The sequence below is a fragment of the Scylla paramamosain genome, chromosome 34 (assembly GCF_035594125.1).
Source record: "Scylla paramamosain isolate STU-SP2022 chromosome 34, ASM3559412v1, whole genome shotgun sequence".
In the NCBI taxonomy this organism is placed as follows: domain Eukaryota; kingdom Metazoa; phylum Arthropoda; class Malacostraca; order Decapoda; family Portunidae; genus Scylla; species Scylla paramamosain.
The window spans coordinates 10,387,276-10,408,748 of record NC_087184.1 but is presented as its reverse complement, the minus strand read 5'-3'; the positions used below and the strand labels follow the sequence as shown (position 1 = coordinate 10,408,748).

The 21,473-nt window shown below is 39.4% G+C and overlaps 3 protein-coding genes across 9 annotated transcripts; all 3 read right to left on the bottom strand.

Moving 5' to 3' along the window:
* Positions 1-219: 219 nt before the first annotated feature.
* On the bottom strand, positions 220-7,938 carry LOC135090149 (26S proteasome non-ATPase regulatory subunit 10-like). 4 transcript variants are annotated; one of them, XM_063986545.1, is made up of 6 exons: positions 7,784-7,938; positions 4,607-4,756; positions 3,115-3,213; positions 2,667-2,813; positions 2,075-2,244; positions 220-942 (listed from the first exon to the last, which is right to left on the bottom strand). In XM_063986545.1, the coding sequence occupies exons 2-6, from the start codon at positions 4,721-4,723 to the stop codon at positions 789-791; spliced, it is 687 nt and encodes a 228-aa protein (XP_063842615.1). In that variant the 5' UTR covers positions 4,724-4,756; positions 7,784-7,938; the 3' UTR covers positions 220-788. The 4 variants fall into 4 exon arrangements, with proteins under 4 accessions (XP_063842615.1, XP_063842614.1, XP_063842617.1 ...); XM_063986544.1 differs by having other exon boundaries at positions 4,607-4,784; positions 7,784-7,936; XM_063986547.1 differs by lacking the exon at positions 7,784-7,938 and adding an exon at positions 6,646-6,795.
* Positions 7,939-9,043: 1,105 nt separating this feature from the next.
* LOC135090146 (uncharacterized) lies at positions 9,044-20,031 on the bottom strand. Of its 4 annotated transcripts, none has more exons than XM_063986538.1 (13): positions 19,992-20,031; positions 15,776-15,996; positions 15,065-15,171; positions 14,616-14,711; positions 14,010-14,100; positions 13,497-13,640; positions 12,619-12,734; positions 12,194-12,351; positions 11,434-11,609; positions 10,799-11,020; positions 10,343-10,470; positions 9,922-10,040; positions 9,044-9,488 (listed from the first exon to the last, which is right to left on the bottom strand). In XM_063986538.1, exons 2-13 carry the CDS (start codon positions 15,891-15,893, stop codon positions 9,071-9,073), a joined length of 1,893 nt encoding a protein of 630 aa, XP_063842608.1. In that variant the 5' UTR covers positions 15,894-15,996; positions 19,992-20,031; the 3' UTR covers positions 9,044-9,070. The 4 variants fall into 4 exon arrangements, with proteins under 4 accessions (XP_063842608.1, XP_063842607.1, XP_063842611.1 ...); XM_063986537.1 differs by having other exon boundaries at positions 19,932-20,025; XM_063986541.1 differs by having other exon boundaries at positions 15,776-15,900; positions 19,932-20,000.
* LOC135090144 (meckelin-like) lies at positions 15,924-19,938 on the bottom strand. Its single transcript, XM_063986530.1, has one exon. The coding sequence runs from the start codon at positions 19,646-19,648 to the stop codon at positions 16,715-16,717; it is 2,934 nt and encodes a 977-aa protein (XP_063842600.1). The 5' UTR covers positions 19,649-19,938; the 3' UTR covers positions 15,924-16,714.
* Positions 20,032-21,473: the final 1,442 nt, after the last annotated feature.

The following is a 21,473-nucleotide window of genomic DNA, read 5'->3' as shown; positions in this document are numbered from 1 at the left end:
ATTAATACATTTTCTAATGGCAAAAAAAAAATTAAAATGACACATGCATATCAAAATGTGAAAAAAAATAAATAAATAAATAACTTGAATGGTAATGAGTTGCAAGAGGTTACTATTATCTAGCACAGTAGGAATTAGGTATCAAAATGCTTTGTCATCTCTATAAATAAATAAAATAGCCACTAAGGAAAAATCAAGGAGCAGTGACATATCACATGATGAAAATCTGACTCAATGCATGTATATAATTGTTCATGATGTACAAATGCTAGGTGTACAGGGCTACAGTGCAAGAGAGGACCTGTCCAAATTATCTGTACTTGACCCACATTCAAACACTTGGTTTCAGTTTTAAGACCCACATTCAAACACTTGGTTTCAGTTTTAAGCTGAAGGTGTGTGTGTGTATGTGCATGTGTGAGGACACTTGTCACATAATGGTGTACATATCATCAAACAAGTGGTATGTTTACAGGCAAGAACCACAAACACTACACAGCTGATCCACAGCTATTTCAACATTTTTCACACGAGTCATATAACTAGCAAACTAGTGCCGGTATTAAACAAAATATTCCCAATAGGAAATAAACTGTTCCTGCAAAAGTATCAATAAACAAAAACATACAAAATTCTCTTTACATACATGGAAAGTAGTACTACATGTAATCTTGACTTAAATATTTTGCAGGTCTCTGGAAATAAATATCAACTTAAAGCAACTTCATGAGTGTTTACTGAGCTCTCCTTATTCTAAAAACTATAGGCTGATTTTTAAAGTTCCAAGATCACATTTCATTCATGCGCATCAGTCTTCTGATTGACAAACAAGATGTCATCTGTATTGGAGTTTTCCCTTCTCGGTTTACCTTATCAGTGACGGCGCCTCGCTCCAGCAACAATCGGACGGCCTCAAGACGCTCCTCTTCACATGCAAGATGCCTATGGAGAAGATCATTCACACTTTATGACATGTTGGGTTGATAAATGCTACAATCATTGTAGACTTCAGGACACATCATGGTTGCAACACTACACAATTTTATATAATTCCCATGCAAGATGATGGTTGAAGGAGATTTAGCCATATAACATGCTGGCTTAGGGCATGTCAGTGGGGTTGCCAGGTTGCAAGGTCATAGCTCCTTGGCTGTGACCTATTCTCTGCTTGGTGAATAGAGACTACATTGTGATAGGAGGCACACCAAATTGTTTCTGCCTGGCTGAGGGTAACAACTTAGGATATTTTGTTTGCGAAGTGAGCAACATACTGCCACCATCCCTTCCACTGTTTATAATGTTTCCTTTCACTCTCAAGTCCTTTGATCTGCTGACAATCTTCTTACAAAAGTTAATAATTAGTAGATTATCAAGAACATAAGAAAATAAGGGAAGCAGCAAGAAGCTATCAGGCCTACAAAAGGCAGTCTCGGTATGAAACATGCCTACCTTTTTGCACCTATCATCCTCATCCATAAATTTGTCTAGTCTTTTAAAGCTCCCTAATGACTAAGAACTAAAAACCCAATTACTGATACCATTCCATTCATTAACCACTCTGAGAACCAATTCCTTCCTCTCTCTCTTTTTAAATCAACCTTTTCAAGTTTGAACCCATTACTTCTTGTTCCATCCTGATTACTGATACTGAGAATTTTGTTTATGTCATCCTTGTCATATTCCTATACAACTTATTAGGTTCTTTCTTCACCTATATCTCTGTAAGGAATCAACATTTGAAAGCTTTCCGTCTTCTTTTAAGAGAAATAGTGATTACTGATCCTGATAATTTTGTTTGTCAACCATGCTATATCACTTAAAGATTTCTATCAGGTCCCCTCTTAACGTACACCTCTCCAAGGAATGTAAATTTAAAAGCTTCAGTGCCCTTTCATTAGCTGAGAATACTCCTCATCCCCTGTATCCTTGTTGCAGATCAGATTAGTGAGTTAGATGACTCTGCATTGGAAGGAAACAAAAAATACAGTTGAAGTGAAGGAGGAAGGTTGCTCAACTACTAAGACAGTTATCACCATATCCTCAAATGTAGCACAAACTATGATCAATCACTTACAGAGGAGTGTTGCCTTCAGAGTCTGGCACATTGATAGAGCACTGGTTACTCTGCAGGAGGGGTGTCATGGACTGAATGTTCCCCTTGGAGGCAGCACGGTGCAGGGCTGTGGCACCTCTCTTGTCCTGCAGGTTCACATCAGACCAGTTGTCCATCAGGATTGACACGATCTGTTAATGAAAAAGATGTGAAATGTGGTTTAGTTAATATTTTATGAACTTTTTGGCTTTAATGCAACTGTGATACATTTCAAGAGAAAATAAAATAAACTCTTTGCAGAGAATCAAAATAAACTCTTTGCAGAGAATCAAATTTAAATGAGCAAAGAGAGACACATTTGCTCATATATACATAAATTTTTATGTGAACTTTCAAAGTAAAAGCAACACTAAGAATTGAAAGCAAAGTAGATAGTAAACTTGTAAATCTCTCCTACTTTGCAGGTCAAACCTGGTGCATCATGAGGAAACTTAAATCAGTCATATTTCCCATTTAATGTTCCCTAATATATGCACCTCTCATATTGAATAAAAATAAAAAATAAAAATAAATAAAAATAAAAAATGAGTATCCACAATCACCGAGAAATTACCTCATGGTGGTTTTTGGATGCAGCATACTGCAAGGCTGAGTGACCTCCAGTGTTCTGGGCGTTAGTGTTGGCGCCACGGCCAATCAGCATCCTCACCACTTGGGTGCGGCCGGCAGAAGCAGCAATCATGAGGGGCGTCCACCCTGACTAACAACACACCATGCATTACTCATGACTGTGGCCAGGGACATACTCACATTCAAATACACCACTGTCTTCATATACACATAATAATGACAACTTAATTTTTCACTGAAGATTCAGGAAAATCTAGAAATAAAATAATTTGTATGTGGTTTCACTATAAGTAACATGACAGATGATTGCAAGCATTAGACAGAATACATATCAACAGAAATCCATTATGTGTCTATTAGTTCACAGGCCACTATTAATAGACAAAATGATGGATTAACTACTAACAGACACCACATAGTATCCTACATACATCATCTGCTTTGTCAACTGGTGCTCCATGTTCTATGAGAAAGCTGGCCAGTTCTTCGTGTCCCCCACAGGCGGCCCAGTGCAGTGCCTGCCGTTCACTCTGAAAAACACAAGGGTTAATATTTTATAAAACACTTATTCAGAAAAATTTCACATTATGCTGCAGTGTCTAGATGAAGACATCTGATCAAGATGTCCCAAGCTGGTATGTTTTTTTGGTTTGAATACCGAACTGCTGAAATGTCTTTTGGTCTATGCAGGTAATGGCTAAAGCATCTATTTAACCTTATGGCCAAAACATTTTACAGACTTAAGGCTGAAAGTCTCAAAACCAAGACTGAGGTATCTCAAGGCACATGCACCCTATGACTAAAAGTCCCGATATACACAGTAAAAAATGTGCAACAGATCTTACAGGGTAAGCATTACATGGCTGAAATGACTACAACTGGCAGGGATGTCTAATGGCCTTGACTAAAAGCTGCCGTTACATTTTATGGTTGTAATTAAAAATGGCTGAACCAAATGAGGCTCCACACTAAAAAGGACTGAATTATTTTGTGATAAAAGCTAAAAACAGCTTAAATGTCTTACAACCAAAACTAGAAACAGTTTGAACACATTGTAGCCTTAACAAAAAGTGGCCAAAATGTTCTTACTGAAGACAGCTAAAATGTCATACTGTCTACATAAAAAATATCTGAAGAATCTTACAACCTATATTAGAAATTAAATAAATGTCTTACAGCCTAAACTAAAATCAACCCATATATTCTATGGCTAAACTAAAAATGGCCCCCTCCCTGAACTGCTCCCAATGGAACAGAATCACAAATGAAAATATCACTGCCTGACCCATTGTAAACATAAAAAAAGTCTGATTACCTAATTCAAAACAAAACTAATGGATAAAAATATAACAGCTTCATTTTTTAAATCAGTATGATGAACTTATCAAACATTTACCAAGAGTAAAAGAGCAACCTGCAAGACACTTAAGCAGATTAGCAGACATGTATGCAATGGCTCAGTAAAGCAACACTAAGTAAATATTCCCAAGGGCTATAATTGCAAACATGCATGGTTGCTAGCAGATTTACTACCAATGTTTTCTACACACGTTTTTTCAAGATAAAAGACTATTTACTTATTTCTGGATAAAAATATGATGTTTTTAAAATTGTGATCTACATGATGAAAGCATCACCAGTGAAATTAATGAAAGGAATTCTTCTAAACCTAACCTTACATAACCCAGCCCTTGGATGAAAATGTTAATGTCATTTCAATATTATCCCATTTTTTGCTTGGTATACATGATTATTATTACATTATTATCTTATCATAAGTTATCTAAGAAAAACGAAGTTCATATTATTCCAAAGACAATTTTTGCCCAGTGTTCCATGACTATTATTACCTTATTACTTTGCCATGACATAAACCGTTGATGACACAGTTTGCATCATTGAACAGTAATAACCAGCACTCACATCATCCAAGGTGGTGAGGAGACGGTTGTTATTCAGCACCTTTCCCTTCACTTCCTCATAGCGGCCTTGGTAGGAAGCCTCGTGTACCTTGAAGGAGTCGTGATCCTCTGGCACCATACTGCCTGGCACTTGTTTGTCCCTTCCACAGTACTATAATGTGGTAGTAGTAATCAGTTTGCTGGGAAGAGAATGGTGGAAATGTGACGCCACCAGTTTTGCTTAACCTTTATGCCTCTTGAACATTCAAAGGGCTGGACAAAGCTGTTTGAATGGACGAGAGAGAGAGAGAGAGAGAGAGAGAGAGAGAGAGAGAGAGAGAGAGAGAGAGAGAGAGAGAGAGAGAGAGAGAGAGAGAGAGAGAGAGAGAGAGAGAGAGAGAGAGAGAGAGAGAGAGAGAGAGAGAGAGAGAGAGAGAGAGAGAGAGAGAGAGAGAGAGAGAGAGAGAGAGAGAGAGAGAGAGAGAGAGAGAGAGAGAGAGAGAGAGAGAGAGAGAATAGAAGTCATGTTTTATTTTGTTACAGAACTACTGAACTAGTGCAAAAATTAATTGCCTAAAATGTAGCAAATGGTCATGGGAAAACTTGTCTAGCAATGAAAGGCTTAACACTAGCACTCCTCATTTCTTTCCCTTCCACTGGTGGCTGTCATCACATACACCTCTGCTCACCACCTGAATCAGTACCTCCTCTCTACTTAGCCACTCAGTAATAAAGTCAAGATGCTACAAGTGCAAGTAATATGGTGTTATCAAGTCTTGCTTATTACTAATTACTATATCTCCTTCACCACATCTTAGCTGACAGACTCTTTGGCTGGAGATAGGACAGCATGGTCAGAATTCAGGGGACAACTCAGAGACCCCACCTAGGAACCATCAGACAGGAAATAAGTAAACAAGTAAAGTGGAACCCTGGTTTTCTAATTTAATTTGTTCCTGAATACTGTTCAAAATCCGAAATGTTTGAAAACTGAAACTATTTTCCCCATAGGAATTAATGTAAAATAGATTGATTCTCAGACACCTGTCCACCATGTCTTAGCGGGTAGTGACTGACACTCCCACTGCTAAGAAGGCTGCTCCACAACATCTCCAGCTTAGAATTTTTTTTTCATCCAGAAAGGATGTATTGAATGAACTAGTGACACAGAACTCATCAAAAGACCATGCAGGCATTCTCTTTGTCACCAATCAAGTGAGAGAAGCCTTACAGAGTGACACAGAGAGAAGCAACCTCCGCACCACCAAAATGAAGGTGATCATAACACTTAGACATCTTGCTGCTGGGAAAAGCTATTGGGAAAATGCAGTTGTGCAGTAGTGATGGCATTATGGATCATAGAGAGAGCAACAGGAGGCTTGGGATTACTCCTGAGCACCAAACCATGTTTATTTATGAGGTTCTTCAACGGATCACATTTAACTTCTCAGATTTAATTACTGTCTTACCCTCTGTGTCTCTCCTCCAAATATATGAAAATGAAGGAAATATTTATAGAAACTATAAATTAGTAATAAATGCCAGCTTTTGCTAAGTCTTGTAGTGTTTGAAATCAAGCAACTTTGCTCAAAAACTGAATTATGGTACAGCAACCAAAGCAATTATGAGTTAAACTTTTTGTTTGAAAACCAAGTTGTTTGGAAAGGGAGATGTTCGATAACTGAGATTCCATTGTAATACTAATTGCAAGACAATTAATATTTATATCCCAGCAAAATATGATGTCTTTTTAATTTGTGAGCTATATAATGAAAAAATTAGCAATGAAATTAAAGAACTGAATTAATCTAGAGCTAACCCACCCTTCAGATGAGAATGCTAATATTACTTCAATATTACCACACTTTTAATTATTGATGCCTAATCTCACAATTTCTGTTGTGAGTTGCCTGTCACCCTTCTGCTTGTCAGAGTAATGATAATGATTATGTGGTACTTGTGTCACTGTGCTCAGTGGAAACAATGTGGCGTCAATCTCATCAAGTCCCTCTTGGCTATTCTTTATAATAAATCTGTGTCATGTACAATAAGAAAACTTACATTTCATGTGGGTTACACTTTGATCTTGCAATGTAAAAATCTTTGGGGAGGCAAGTGTGATACGGCTGCAATAGCTCCAAGAGTGTGCTGAGTCTTGGATTTTTCTAAGTCCAGGGGAAACAAGCCCCTGATTAGGTTAAGTTTGTGTCTTTTAAGAAATTTTCCTAAAAAAAATGGCAGTTTTCTCCTTAGATCACACAGTGTTTTGCTGAAATCAATCTTGTGCTGAACAACTGGTGGCACCAGCATCCTTTGAGGAGGAAGAGGAGATTCACCAACCACACCCTGGACCTTCCATTTCCTATTAAGGTATACAGTTAGATCAGGTTAGGTTAGATTAGTGTCCTTAAGTGGGGATCCATTAAGCATAAGTTAGTGTCCTTAAAATGGGAGTTCAGGGGTACAAAGCCCCCCACCATCCTAGGTTAAGTTACTGTCCTTAAGAGGAAGTCCAGGGGGGCAAACCCCCACCTGATTAGGTTAAGTTAGGCTAGAAGTTTCCCCAGTTTCTGAAATATGGCACCTCATTCTTAACTTTTTCATGACTGTCCAAATGTGGTTTCCCTCCACCCTAAAAATTTGCTTTCTCACCAGGTCCACAAGCTTGTCTGAGGGATTTTGGAGGATGAGGAGCCAGACCTATTATAAGGAATTACCCTCCCTTCTCCCAAAGCAGGCTTCACCACATACATCTATAATCACTGCCTGATATAGAAATGACTCCTCACTTTCTTCCCCAGAGGCAGGCTTCACCACACACTATCAATCACCATCTGGTGTACAAGATACTCCTGCGGCCTCTCGGTCATTAACAAGTCAACGTGCTTGGACGGGGAGCAGAGTGGCGTCACGAGTGAGTTGTTTACTCCTACACTTCATTCCTCCTGTTTAACGGCAGGCTTCCCTACACACTATTATAATCACTGTCTAGTCTACAAACATGGTCTTCCTATCATTCAGCATTTCTTAGTACTCGTGCTGTGAGCGGAAGCAATGTGGCGTCAGGAGTTTCACCCCCACACTTTATTGCCTCCTCATTCCTCCCTCCTCTAGTGGCAGGCTTCACTACACATCATTATAATCACTGCCTAAGCTATAAATGACTGTCATGGTCTTACAAACTCAGGATAATAATCACCTTCCGTGCTGTTCCCTCCACACTCCACTGTCAACACGAAATTGCTGATTACTCCCCGCCTCACAAGTGACTGGCGTTCTCACCAATCCGGCTGCAGCGCATGGCAGGAATAAACAGGTAGACGGGCTGTTATGTAGTCGTCTTATTATGGTTATTTATTTATTTAGTTTTTGGTTTCTTGGAAAATTAAACTATTGACTAAAATAAAGAACTAACAAAATGGATAAAAAAAAAAGTCATGTAGCGGATTCTATCCTCCAAAAAATGGCTGCGCGGTATTTTCGAATGAATGCAGCAGGTTACCCTACATTATTTCACAGTAAAGTATACCGAAAGTCAGTTGGATAAAAATTAATACGCATCGAAATTACTGCTTCTCCTCCTCCTCCTCCTACTACTACTGCTGCTGCTGCTACTACTATAGCTACTACTACTGCTACTACTACTACTACTACTACTACTACTACTACTAGTAATAGTATAAGGAATATAATTCAAGCAGATAATATCATATCAAACATTCCTCAATCATATACATAAGAAAAATAACTTATTTAATGATGATTTTACTTGTTACTACAAAATCTGGCTTAAAAGCACCATATAAATAATCACATTCACTTTAGTACATGTTCTTTGGCACATGCTGAAGCTAAGTGCCAGAACTCTCTTTAAGGTTCAGTCCACATACCTCATCCTTGTACACTTCAATCCTCTCATTCTCTTAACCCCATCTAAACACTCCCACAAAGATCAGTCTTGTACTCTAAATATCCAGCCCACTCCTGTACAGTATATCATTATCCCAGCCATGTCCAGAAACTTCAATTTCACTATTATCTAAGATGTTTTAGTATTAATGAATGTAATCAACCGATAATAGCCTGTATTTTGAATAATTTTGGGCTCTCATCATAACTGTTTTTAAAGGCCACAGATTATCAGTTAGGTTCTCATGGATGTCTTTTCAATGAAAATGTAGGATTCTTGTTAAATTTGTTAAAATAATGAAAAGATCTTTGAAAATTCCAGTAATTTTCAGTTGAACCTGTTAAAAGTACTCAAGATATGTCAAGCAAATGAGAATAAGGTTTCAGTAAGTTTGAACCTCAAAAAGAAAAAAAAAACACTGAATTCCTTAACTAATTATAATCATCTAAGTGATCTGAAAAACAGTACCTAGGAGAGTCCATGAAGTTTCAAAATAATGATGCCATGTCTTATAATAATCAAGGATGTAATGGGAAATTAAAGACAGCAGATAATCATACATATTAATCACTGACATCAATCTGAGGCACAATTTGCTTTAAGGAACTGGAGATACAAACTATCCACCTCTGTCTGGATGTCTTGCAACTTCTTCCTCCAGACAATGTATTCCTCCTCTTTAAATTTTATATTCCCCTTTCTGGCAAGCAGTTCTTCCCTTTCCTTTGTGTACTTAGTGAAGCCATCCTCCTGCTCCCCACTCCCTACTTTCCTCTCTGTCCTTGGGGCCTTGTTGGTGGTGAGCTGTGCCTCCAGGCCATCCATGACATGGGTGGCAGCCTCTCTCATCCTGGCCATCAGCATGTGGTGCAGGTTGTGGGGCTGGATGCCAGTGCTGCCAGTGTCCTTAGGGCCCCGTAAGAACTGCATGCTGGCATCCTCAGGCAGGGCAGCCAACAAGGTGTGTGCCAGCACATATGCTTGTTTTGCATCCCTGTTGTCATTACAAAATTGTCACCATGACTTGTAACTAATGGTTAGCAGAAAGATGCAAGGAGCATCTATGAAAGGCTAATAGCCATATTTGATATGAATATTCATTGCCTAGAGGAATCTAAAAAGAAAGGGGTGACATTAAAGATGCACAGAAATCTGCTTCCACCTCATTAGCTCATAGATGTGGAATTTTACTTTAAAATTACTGAGATCACAACACTAATGCTTGAATGTTTACATTTTATGCTTATTTTGGTCCTGCTCCTCTAAGGTTCCTTGTGTGGCCAGTCACAACAGAAATCTCTGCTGGCTTCTATCTCCATATTTCATCTTCACAAACTCCAGACCAGACCTTCCCCTATAATTCAAAACAGCTTGCAGAATGTGTAGATTTTAATAAAACAATTCTTGAACATCATGACTTCACTTACTTTGTGTAGAGGGTGAGGTCCAGATGGTGTGAGTTGACAGGGTGCAGGGTGAAGCCAGTGTGCTGCAGGGGATGACTCTCCCCATGGTGCAGTACATAGAAGTCACTCACACCAGACACCTGCAACAACACAATCAACACACTGAAATACACCACCATGGAAATCCTTGATCATATTGACTCACTAAACACCTAAATATGCACCATCTCTTGAAGTATATATTTTTAGCTGCTAATTTCTGATAGAGTGAGATTTCCAAAATCTTGTTATTTTCAGTATGGGTTAGCAAACATTTTACACTGGATGTCATTAGTTTCATTCACATAGCCAGCCTCACTGCTGTGAAAGTGCAAGAAAAACAAACAAACAGACAGCACCCTTAGTAACATAGATTGTTCACTGCCAAACCACCCTCACTGACCTTGTTAAGTTTGTGATGATGAGAGATGTTGTCGATGAAGGTGTTGAGGGGAGACACTAATGAAGTGAGGGACACCAGAGTGCACTTGCTGGCAGCCACCAAGGCCACAGTGCTAAAGGCCACAACGGCTGCAAGGATCAAACAGTATGCATCTTTCACCTAAAATTACTCTGAACTACTGAACCTTACAATGTTCTGATCTGTGTATATATGTGTTCCTATCTATTTATCTATCCACCTCTCTTTACCTGATGCTTTTCTTTAAGAGCCTCCCAAAGGCATTGATGCAATAGAAGTGTCTCTATTCATTCATCTCCTTGCATGTTTTAGTTCTTTTATCCTCCTCTCACTCATTTTCTTTCACAAACTCCCATTTTGCTCCTATTTCTTCTTGCATCCACAGCATCTCTCACACTCACACTCTCTTTGCCATACATGCTCCAAGTGTGGTATCACCTGTCCTGGAGGAGTTGCAGAGCTCCAAGGAGGCCTGATGGTTGTGCAGTTCACTGGCCTTCAGCTCTACAAGAGGGACAGACACCTGGTACTCTTGGGTTTGGCACTCATTGGTGTTCACTGGCTGGGTGGATGCCAACTGGAGAGGCTTGCAGGTGTAGGATAACAAGCCAGAGCAGGACACAGAGGGCCCCATTTCAAATGATGGTACCTCACACACACCTAACAAGTGATGAGCATGTTAATAGAAGACCAATGTTTTCCACGACTTATTCTTTTTTTATATTTTTTGATGGATAAGTGACAGTTCTAGCAAAAATAAGTCTGTGAAATCCTTAAATAACTTGAGAATACACACACACACACACACACACATATATATATATATATATATATATATATATATATATATATATGCATTAATTCAGACATCACAGAATTTATTAGGGATTGAAAATTTTAACCATTTTTTACATGGGAGAAGATGAAAGTTATGAGTCTGAAAATTACAAATTTGACTACTTCCATGCATCTGGGAAGGCAGTAAGAAAAAAACAAACCAAGTGTATTAGTCAAAAAACTTTTCTAACTTGTGGTGTATCCTGGGGGCAGGAGCAACACTTGGAGGCACTGACCTACAACTGTGACCTTCTTCTTGGGTCTGAGCACAGGGGGGTCTAGGTGGTCAATGGTCACTCTCACATCAGTCTCTCTCTGTCTGCTATGCCTTACAGTCTTGAGCACCTGGCTAGTGTGGCACAGTGGCACCTCTCCACAGCACAGGATGAGTTCAAGGTCATTCACCAATACTCTGCCAGATAAACCAGTATTTAGAGGAAAGCACAAGTCACTTTCAACACCATCACCTGTTACTTTGTTTGGAGGAAATGGGTTCTTTTTTGGTGACTGGCACCTCAGTTTTTTTATATAAATGTTGTTGGCCTTGGCCAGTGCTCCCTTACATAAATATAAGTAAATAAATAAATAAATAAATAAATAAATAAATAAATAAATAAATAAACAAATAAATAAAATAAATAAAAAGTGGTGGATGGCCAAAATGGACTGAATTGTTAGGTAGTTACTGTTATAAACAGGGACAAAAAGTAGTAGGTGTTTAAGTATTGTGCAAATACTTGGCACTGATGATGATCTCTAGTTTTGAGTTTTTTTCTATATTAAACTAATAATCTCATCTTATAAGTGATAATACTAATCCAATCTGAATTTTTCTAACACTGCTACATTGTCTCAAAGTTGGAACAAACACTTCTCTAATTCCCACAAGTCATCTTATAAGCTACAACATACAGTAATACTCTTCCATCCATCCATCCATTCTAACTCCAGTACCTCCAATCATCTCATCAATCCCAAGTAATGTGGGCCACTCACCTCTCCCCTTCATTGGTCACGTTCACTCCCACCACCCACTTGTTATGCACCAGCTTGTGGTACACTCGCTGAACCTTCAGAGGGTTTGGGTACTGTGGGGCAACATTCTCCTTTGACCCACCTTCCCTTTCCTCCACATTCAGGGCTGGCACCAGAGTCTTTGAAGGATTATAAGAGGACCCATCTCTTTGTTATTATTGTGTCTTGGTAAACCTAAATGATTTTATAGGACAAAAAATAAAACTGCAGGCAATAAAATGTCCACACTACTTGATCATTCCTTTTGTGGTCAGTGGAGATTTTTGTAGTTTAGTTTAAACAACCACCAGATCATTGTTAAGAGGAAAAACCATAGCAGTCAAAGGGTTATGTATGGATGAAAAGTAAGTGAAGCAGGAAGGACTCTTGATTTGTTGAGTACTTACTCTTTCCCTTTCATCAAGTTTTCCTTGTAGCTGCAACTGTAAGACATGAAGCTCCTCTGTGATAAAGTTCTCTTTCATTTTCCTCTCTGTTCTGAGCTGCTCAGCATGCTTGATTCCTCCCTGTTGAGTAAAGTTTCATAATCATTATATAGTATATCTATCTATATACCAGGCCAGCAATCCTACATAGGATAACCCAGACAAAGCACCAAGCATTCACAAACACACAACATTCACACTCCTAGCCCCATCAGCCACCAATGGAAAGGGACAGTCTCATGGCCCACCATACTACACCCCAAGAGCCCAGGCACAGCACAAATGGCCACTCGACATGCACAGCAAGGCCTGATACCATACACTGGTTTACCTGTCCCTTCATAAAGAGGCTGTTTCCTACCTTTACTAAAAAAGGCAAATACAGCCTAACAGAGGAATAACAATTTAATGCTACCCTCTTTGTTACATAATCTGAAGGTGGGATAAATTGGTCATGAGAGGCCACTGCAAGGGAGTGAACCCTGGCAGGTCACTCAAGACAAGGTGAGTCTGATATGCTATCAATGAGCCCATCCTGTCCTGTTATCAGTTATGAAGCTTGAACTCTTCACCTCTCTAATGCAAGAGTTAAACACTATCCTCAATCATTCATCCCTTATTCTGGTAAAGTCTGGAACTCCTTGCCTGTTTCTGTATTTCCTTCTCCCTATGACTTCAACTCTTTCACAAAGGAGGTTTCAAGACACTATCCTCAAATTCTGGATGATCTTTTGACATCTCTTGGGATCAGCACCTCAGTGGGCCATTCCTTTTCACTTTTTGTTGCCCTTGGCCAATGCCCCTCCTACATAATATTAAAAAAAAAGTCTCACCAACACCTGCCTTGAAATGGTGCATGAGTGCCTGGACCACTTCCTTCTTCCCTGCTGCAGTCTCCTTCCTCTCTTCCTCCTCCTTCCTCTCTTTGTCACCACCAATGGCATAACTCATTAGTTTAGCATTGGATATTACTAATGCTTGGCCTGACAAAGAAAGAAAGAGAAAGAAGCCTTAAGCAACACAACAATATGGCTTTAGGTTATACCATCTTTTATTCCTATAGTTATACATTTTTGAAAGACAGTTTATCCTCAGTGGGTAACATTAATTATATGAATTTTACCTTTTTATTCTTTTTAATTAAACCAATGAAATGCTTATCTACATATTCATATTTATATTTCTCATCCTCCTCAGAAACCATAGTATGAATATAATTCTATCAGTCAAGAATTTATTTATCCTGCATGAAAAGTGGGATTAAGGCAGATAATAATGACAAAACAAAAATAAATGTTAAACTGTTTAAATTAAAGATGAAGCTAGTCAGGACACAGGAGGAAGTGGCTCACCATCCTGCATAGTAAGGAGCAGCTGAGGGGTGCCAATGGCCTTGGGATCAGCTGATGCAATGTCCCTCACTCCCTCCCACTTGTGCAGGACCTAAGGAAGAGTGTCCACCAGTGTCTGTATTGCATCATTTCACTCATGTTCAGTTTGAATTAGTTCTCACTTCTCTTTTGTATGTTAAGTCACTCATGGTGATATTCATGGTGATATTCTGGTAAATTCAAATGTGAATGTTATAAAATTTATGGATTTAAATATTTGCAAAAGTACATTTAGGTACGAATATCTCTCACACGGTAAGTGCTAATAGTATTCTAGAGTTCAAAGTAATGATCAACCCGATGACATATGGAGAAAGAATCCCAACGAGTGTAATCCCACCTCCTGTATATCACACATGGATAAGCACGCACGCACGCACGCACGCACGCACACGCACACACACACACACACACACACACACACACACACACATACACACACACACACATGCATAAATATGACAAATCAACTTAAAAAGACAGGACATTATAAGCTTGACTCAATACAATACAATTAGGTAAAAACAAATGGGTACGGTAAGGACACACACACAGACACACATTCACCTTCAGGTCTTGGTAGGCAAGCAGTGTAGCTGTCCCTGAGCCACATAGCAATACAACGTACAGCTGCAGTGGCTCGAAGTCGTGGTGAACAACAATCTACAGGGAGAAAATAGATAAGTACTGAATATGAAAAGCTTGAAATAAATATGCTTATCCTCACACAACTCTGCACTTAAAGACTATTCCATATCCTGCTCTTGATTCTCATCTTTAATTTTATAGCATAAAAATAACAACAATAAAGATCCAACACTATCCTCCATCCCGCCCTTTATTTGTATTTTTAGTGAGTTATGGCAGAGAAATAATAACAATAAAAATCAATCAATCTAGAAACTGGCACTCTAATGGGCCTTTTTTTTTATTGCCTTTAGCATGTTACCCTCTTAGAAAAGTCAATCAATTTGTCAGTCAGTCAATCAATCAATCCATCAATATTCCGTCAGTACCTTGGTGACATCCTTGGCGCAGGGAGTGGATCGCTGCACCTTGCCACCCTCCACCTCCACCAGGTGACCCCGGCTGGTAGAGAGTAGGGTGTGCTTCTGGACCACCTCTGAAACACACACGAGGTGACTGATGAGCCGGACCAGTCTCATACACTCACCAATACACTAAAACAGCCTTAATTCAGTCTCATACTCACCAGTACACTAAAATGGATCTGATTCAGTCTCATACACTCACCAATACACTGAAACAGATCTCATTCAGTCTCATACTCACCAATACAGTAAAATGGACTGGATTCAGTCTCATACACTCACTAATATACTAAAGCAGTTCTGAATATTGGCTTTAACTCATTAGATGAATACAGAATTGAAAGTGACCGAAATATCAATATGAAGCAAAATACATATATGTAGAAGAGGGAATTAACAGACTCAATAGGAGAATTGGATGAACTGTTACTGGAAGAGGAAATGAACAAGCTAAGGGATATATACACAGTGTTATAGAAAGGAAATAAAAAAATAATAAAAAATTGTGAGAAAAAAAAACCCTTAAGGAAAGGAAATCAAAACTGAGAAAAGGGAATGGAGAGAAAAAAGAGAATGTAGTTAAACATGGAGAGATACACAAAGTAAGAGAAGGAGAATTAATAGACTCCAAGTGGATAGTGGAAAGAGTTCGAGACCAGTTAGAGATAATTTTACCTTTCCCATCCAGCTGATTCAGACTGGAGGTCACCCTGAAGAAGGCAGTGGTGCAGGTGGAGACTCCTTGGAACTCTGGCACCACCTCAGGCTCAATGGTGCTGCTGACACACTCCATACCACTGCTGTTTTTATTTGATTTTTTCTATGTAAAAGGGCCACTGACCAAGAGCAGCAAAAAATTTAGATAGAAAAAAAAAGCCCCACTGAGGTGCCAGTCCCTAAGGAAAAAAAATATAAATAAATAAATAAATAAATAAATAAATAAATAAATAAATAAATAAATAAATAAATAAAAAAATAAAGGAGGATAAGTGTCTTGAAATTTTCTTCACCCTCCAGCCCCCAACACACTACACCCTGGGGTCCACCTCTCCTACACCCCTACAGCAATGCTGCTATTCCTCTGTCAGGGTGTATAGCAACAACATATAAAAGCACAACACAGAGATAATGCTCTACTGTACATTACAGTATAGTTGTCTAAAAAGTCTTCAAGTATCAAGTCTTGATACAAGTACTAATTAAACTAAGACATGGACGGGCTCTCAATGTGTTACAATTTCTCACTCAAGTGTAAGCTTCTGACTGGCAGCTTCACAGGTATTCATCTATAAGGCTTAATGCTACACACATACATTGTAGATCTTAAAAGTAGACTAGGCACATAACCTGAGATGGGTATCCTATCACAAGAAAAAATTTAACAATCACATATCTGCTACACTTGACTAGACTTCTGCTTTGGATATTCATATAACTTTTGCATTACAGATGCCACCAAGCAAAAATAATACTGTATCTATAATCTGCACTATAGCACACTTCAACTTAGCATTAATTACAAAGAAATGCTAAATTGCTCAAAATAGTTGCATTACATATTAAATTATAGACTATAAAACTTCAAGAGATCTATGGTTATCCTCAACTGACACACTACATCAGGAACCTTTGGTCCACCAGTGTCTTGTGGACCACATTGTTCCGTCCGCTGGCGCTGCAGACCTTCTCCAGCAGCACCACCAAGGTGAATGTCACCACGGCCGCCAGAACAAAGTCACCCGAGACAATATCAATGAAGGTGAACAGCAGCATTTCAAACAGGACAAAGGTTGCCTCATGCCCATAGAAGAGCACACGCCTGAAGGTGTGTTTGTTGTCCCTGAAGAGCAGGCAGCGGTCGTCTGTCTCCTGGAACTCCAAATCCAACAGGCCTTCAAGGAACAACTTCTCTTTAATGATGTAGTCTAGGTTTTTGAGAGCATGCTGAAGGAACATTCCAAAGAACCTCTTCAGAGCCTCATGTGCTTGGAAACTTTGCTCTAGTTGATCTGATGCCATCCTGATGCGTCCTGCTGGCCTGCCCAGTCCTCTACGCCTGTGTAGGGGCTGTAGGATGGTGTCGTATTTCTCCCTGAATCTTGGGGTGACAGCCACTTCAAATGTCTGGCACTCGCTGGATGGCTCAAGACCACGGTGGCCACACAGATCCTCCTCCTCGCGCTTCATCTGCTCATAGATAGACTGCATGTCAACATCAGCAAAGCCATGAGCAGATCGGCCATGGATGTAATAGCCATACATCTTGTGCTCTAGGATGAAGATGCTGATGTTAGCAATGGAGCAAAGATCAATAAACTGCTGGAGTTTATTTTCGACATAGCGCTCATAGATCATCAGCTTGAACAGCCACTGGGCCACGACAATAGCCAGGTAGATAGAGATGCTGATGGCAAAGCGGCACACAAAACTCTGGGGAACACTGCTGCCTTGAGGGTCATCCTGGAAGCTGCTGTCTGGACTCATGATGGAAAGGTTCTCAAACCCCATCACTTTCAAAAACAGGAGTGTCAAAAACAACTGCAAACCAATGTTGACCTTGCGGTGTGTCTGCAGTTCATTCCACTCGTTGGCAATGAAGTATGTCCTCCAGATGCTGATTGGCTGCTCGGCACGTTGCTTCCCCTCATCGTCCAGACTCATGTTGAGCTGAGGGTGAGGGATGGAGTTCCTGGCTCTTGGCTGCTCCCAGTCTATGATGAACATGTCAATAGTGATTTGTACATACACAACATACACAACCTGCACCAGTTTGAGGAACCAGGCAGCTATGAGGTACTGCTTGATGACGGTCTCTTGGTGTTGTGTTAGCAGGAACAGGTGAACTACATCCTGGCGCTTGAAGAAGATGGTCCAGTACAAACAAGAGAAGAACATTACAAGCCAGAACACGGTGGCGAGATTGCCGCACACCACAATGACAAAGTGAAATATGGTTGGTATGTCAAGCCCCACACGACCACACCGGCGGAACCAGCTCCACGTGGCGATGATGGACCACAGCACGGCAAAGCAACTCACCACGCCAATTGCTATGGACAAATCTTCCTGAATCTTAGAGAAATTCATGGTGTACTGTACTTTGAGACCAACTTCCACCTTCCGATTTGAGTCATAATAATTATCCTCCACTTCGTCGTATGTTAGCTTGATAAGTGGAGGATATATCAGGCCATGACCCTCGCCTTCCCTGAGCTGAATGATGATTTCCATGTTTCTCACATATCGCACAACTCTTGCCCTCTCTTCCTCATCCCATGCATTAGGTGATCCAGCTTCTCTTCCACTCAGGTTATCAATCAGGAAAAACCTTCTTGTCAGTTGCCACTTCATCTCACTCTCCTGGTTCAGCAACACTCCATTTTCCTTGTAGTTCCTGTTGAGTACTGGAACAGCGTACATCATGTGCTCCTCCTTGTCGTAGTACTGAAGGAAGACATCATAAAACACTGTCTCATACGTATCCCATAAATCCTTGACATTCAGGAAGCATTGCTGGGAGAACGTCACGCCAAACTTAACCACAGCATCAAAACGGAAGTCAATCAGAGGGCAGAGAGTTAGCACCTCCTCCAGCCTTCCATACTCCAGTAGATGACCATCAGCAGAGTATTTTGCCACAGTGAAGTTCAGGCTGGAGTTTGGATCACCGTCATTGAAGCTGTATGTGGTCTTGAGTTTTGTCTTTGAGGTGTAGACATTTGCCTCTCCCTCAGGGTAATACAGCCAAGGGACGTGGTCTGGTAAGGTGATGTAGTTCTCCCCAAACTCCTCCCGGTAGTATTGACAAGCGTTAAAGTCCCCATCAAACTCATAGTGCAGCAGAACACACATGTTGCTCAGGGTGTGGCATGCGGAACTGTTCTGTTGGAAGGTGCAAGAGTGTGCCGCTGCCCTGAAGTGTGCCTTGAGGAATGCTGACTCAAGCGCCAATCCACCGGCGTACTGAATAGTGTATGTGCTCTTCCTGTCAGGGATCTTAGACAACTCAGCAAGTGGGATACAGGTGCCACCAAGTTCCTCATGTGTTTCGGGGCAGACACAGAACCCTCCGCTGGCTGCATAATAAGAGGCATGGCAAGGCACACATCCCTTGGCACCTGGCACTGTGTCATTAGAACACTTCACACACACCATGCCCCCTAGGGAAGTCCCATTGAGGCCCTTGTCTGCCATAACTTGTGAGGTCAGGGGACAAGGGTCACACTCCCCTAAGGTTTCATTCACAGCTGACCCTAAGCAAGGAATGCAGGTTAATTTATCACTTGACGTCACGTGTAGGGCTGGACAAGGTTCACAGATTAACTCTTTCTCCTTATAGAGAGACTTAAACCCTGGTAAGCATTCACAGGCATAGGGGTTATCATACACAGTCTGGTTAGGGGGGCAATTTGTACACTGCAGGGTCACTGGATTAAAGTAATCTCTCTCTTGGCACTGTATTAGGTCATGGTAGGCTATGAATTCAAAGTTACGAGCGTGTGTTAAGTGAGTTAGTAGGTATACGGCCAGAATCACCTTCCAACACATGATTAATGATGGTAGTACTTTATTTCGTTCTCCTCCTCCCTTATCTCAGGCCTTGCATTACATTATATTTATCTCTTTATAACTGGGAGTGTTTGTTCTGGTGTCACAGACGGCAAAAGGAATTATTTCCTGCCTTACTGTTTCATCCCTTTATTGTCTGTCAAGCTATTTCGCTCTACTCTTCCCTTATTTCAGGCTTTTTACTGCATTATTCTGATCTCTCTATTACAGGGAGTGTCTGTTCTAATGTCAAAGATGGTAAAAGGAGTTATTTCTTGCTTACTCTCTCTATTCACCGCTCCTTAAGGGCCTGACAAGCTGTCAATGAAACACTTCACGTCACCTTCTGCCGCCAAATAATGCAGGTGTTTGTTTACTATCGGGAGCGTTCCTTTAGATTTTATCGTTTTTCGTAGGTCTCGGCTATAAATTTCTCTAAAAAGACATGAGTCCCATTTTTTTTTCTCTCTCTCTCTTCATATTTAGTTTTATGTATACTTTTTCTCCCAAGATTTAAACATACTACCATTTTCACATTTCTGTCAAACAGGTAAATTTTAATAAGTACATTTTAGTAATGAACCTTACATTTTAGTGAGTGAGAATAGGTACCCAGTCAGTGTTGATGGGAAGTGAAATGTTATTTTATTATTAACGATGCATCTAGCTAAAGGAACTGTTAACGCTTCCATGTAAACAAAGCTCTCTCTCTTTCTCTCTCTCTCTTTCTCTCTCTCTCTCTCTACACACACACACATATATATACGAGTATATATATATATATATGTATATATATATATATATATATATATATATATATATATATATATATATATATATATATATATATATATATATATATATATATATATATATATATATATATATATATATATATATATATATATATATATATATATATATATATATATATATATATATATATATATATATATATATATATATATATATATATATATATATATATATATATATATATATATATATATATATATATATATATATATATATATATATCCTACTGATAGTAGATATGTATGAGTTATAACTCAGTTATGTGTTCATTAACATTATTTAGAAGTCTTTCAAAATGTACCTACCTACAAAAAGTATATATATATATATATATATATATATATATATATATATATATATATATATATATATATATATATATATATATATATACGAAGTATAGTGTATATTTGTACTAATTCCCATCACCATTAACTTCCTTGTTGGAACAATGGCTCCAACATACTCCCGCCACCGAGGAAAAAAAAAAAAAAAAAAAAAAAATATATATATATATATATATATATATATATATATATATATATATATATATATATATATATATATATATATATATATATATATATATATATATATATATATATATATATGGAGAAACTTGATAGTAGATTTGACCGGTCTTAATTTTGGTTTTCCATAAATCTGAGGAGCGTACCGCCGCTTGTCGCAGGTGTCGCTGGTTACAGATAAGCCCCTGTAACTGGACGTTATCAGCGGGGGCCGCTAGATCCGCCAGACTCTGCTTACGTGGATATAATCTGGCAACGGGGCGAGTGGTTGTACCCGAGGTTTTTACGTCCACTACCATGACCCGTCCCGTTCCTCATGTAGGCCGGTGATCATACCAAGTTTCCCGAGTTTGTTCAGATACGTGTTATGAGGTTAGTAATCTGGACAGATGGAGGTGTATGGGAGGGGGTCTTGTCGGAAGATAGAGTGGGGGTTGTGGGATGAGTGATGCTCCGCCCCAGGCTGGACAGATGGAGGT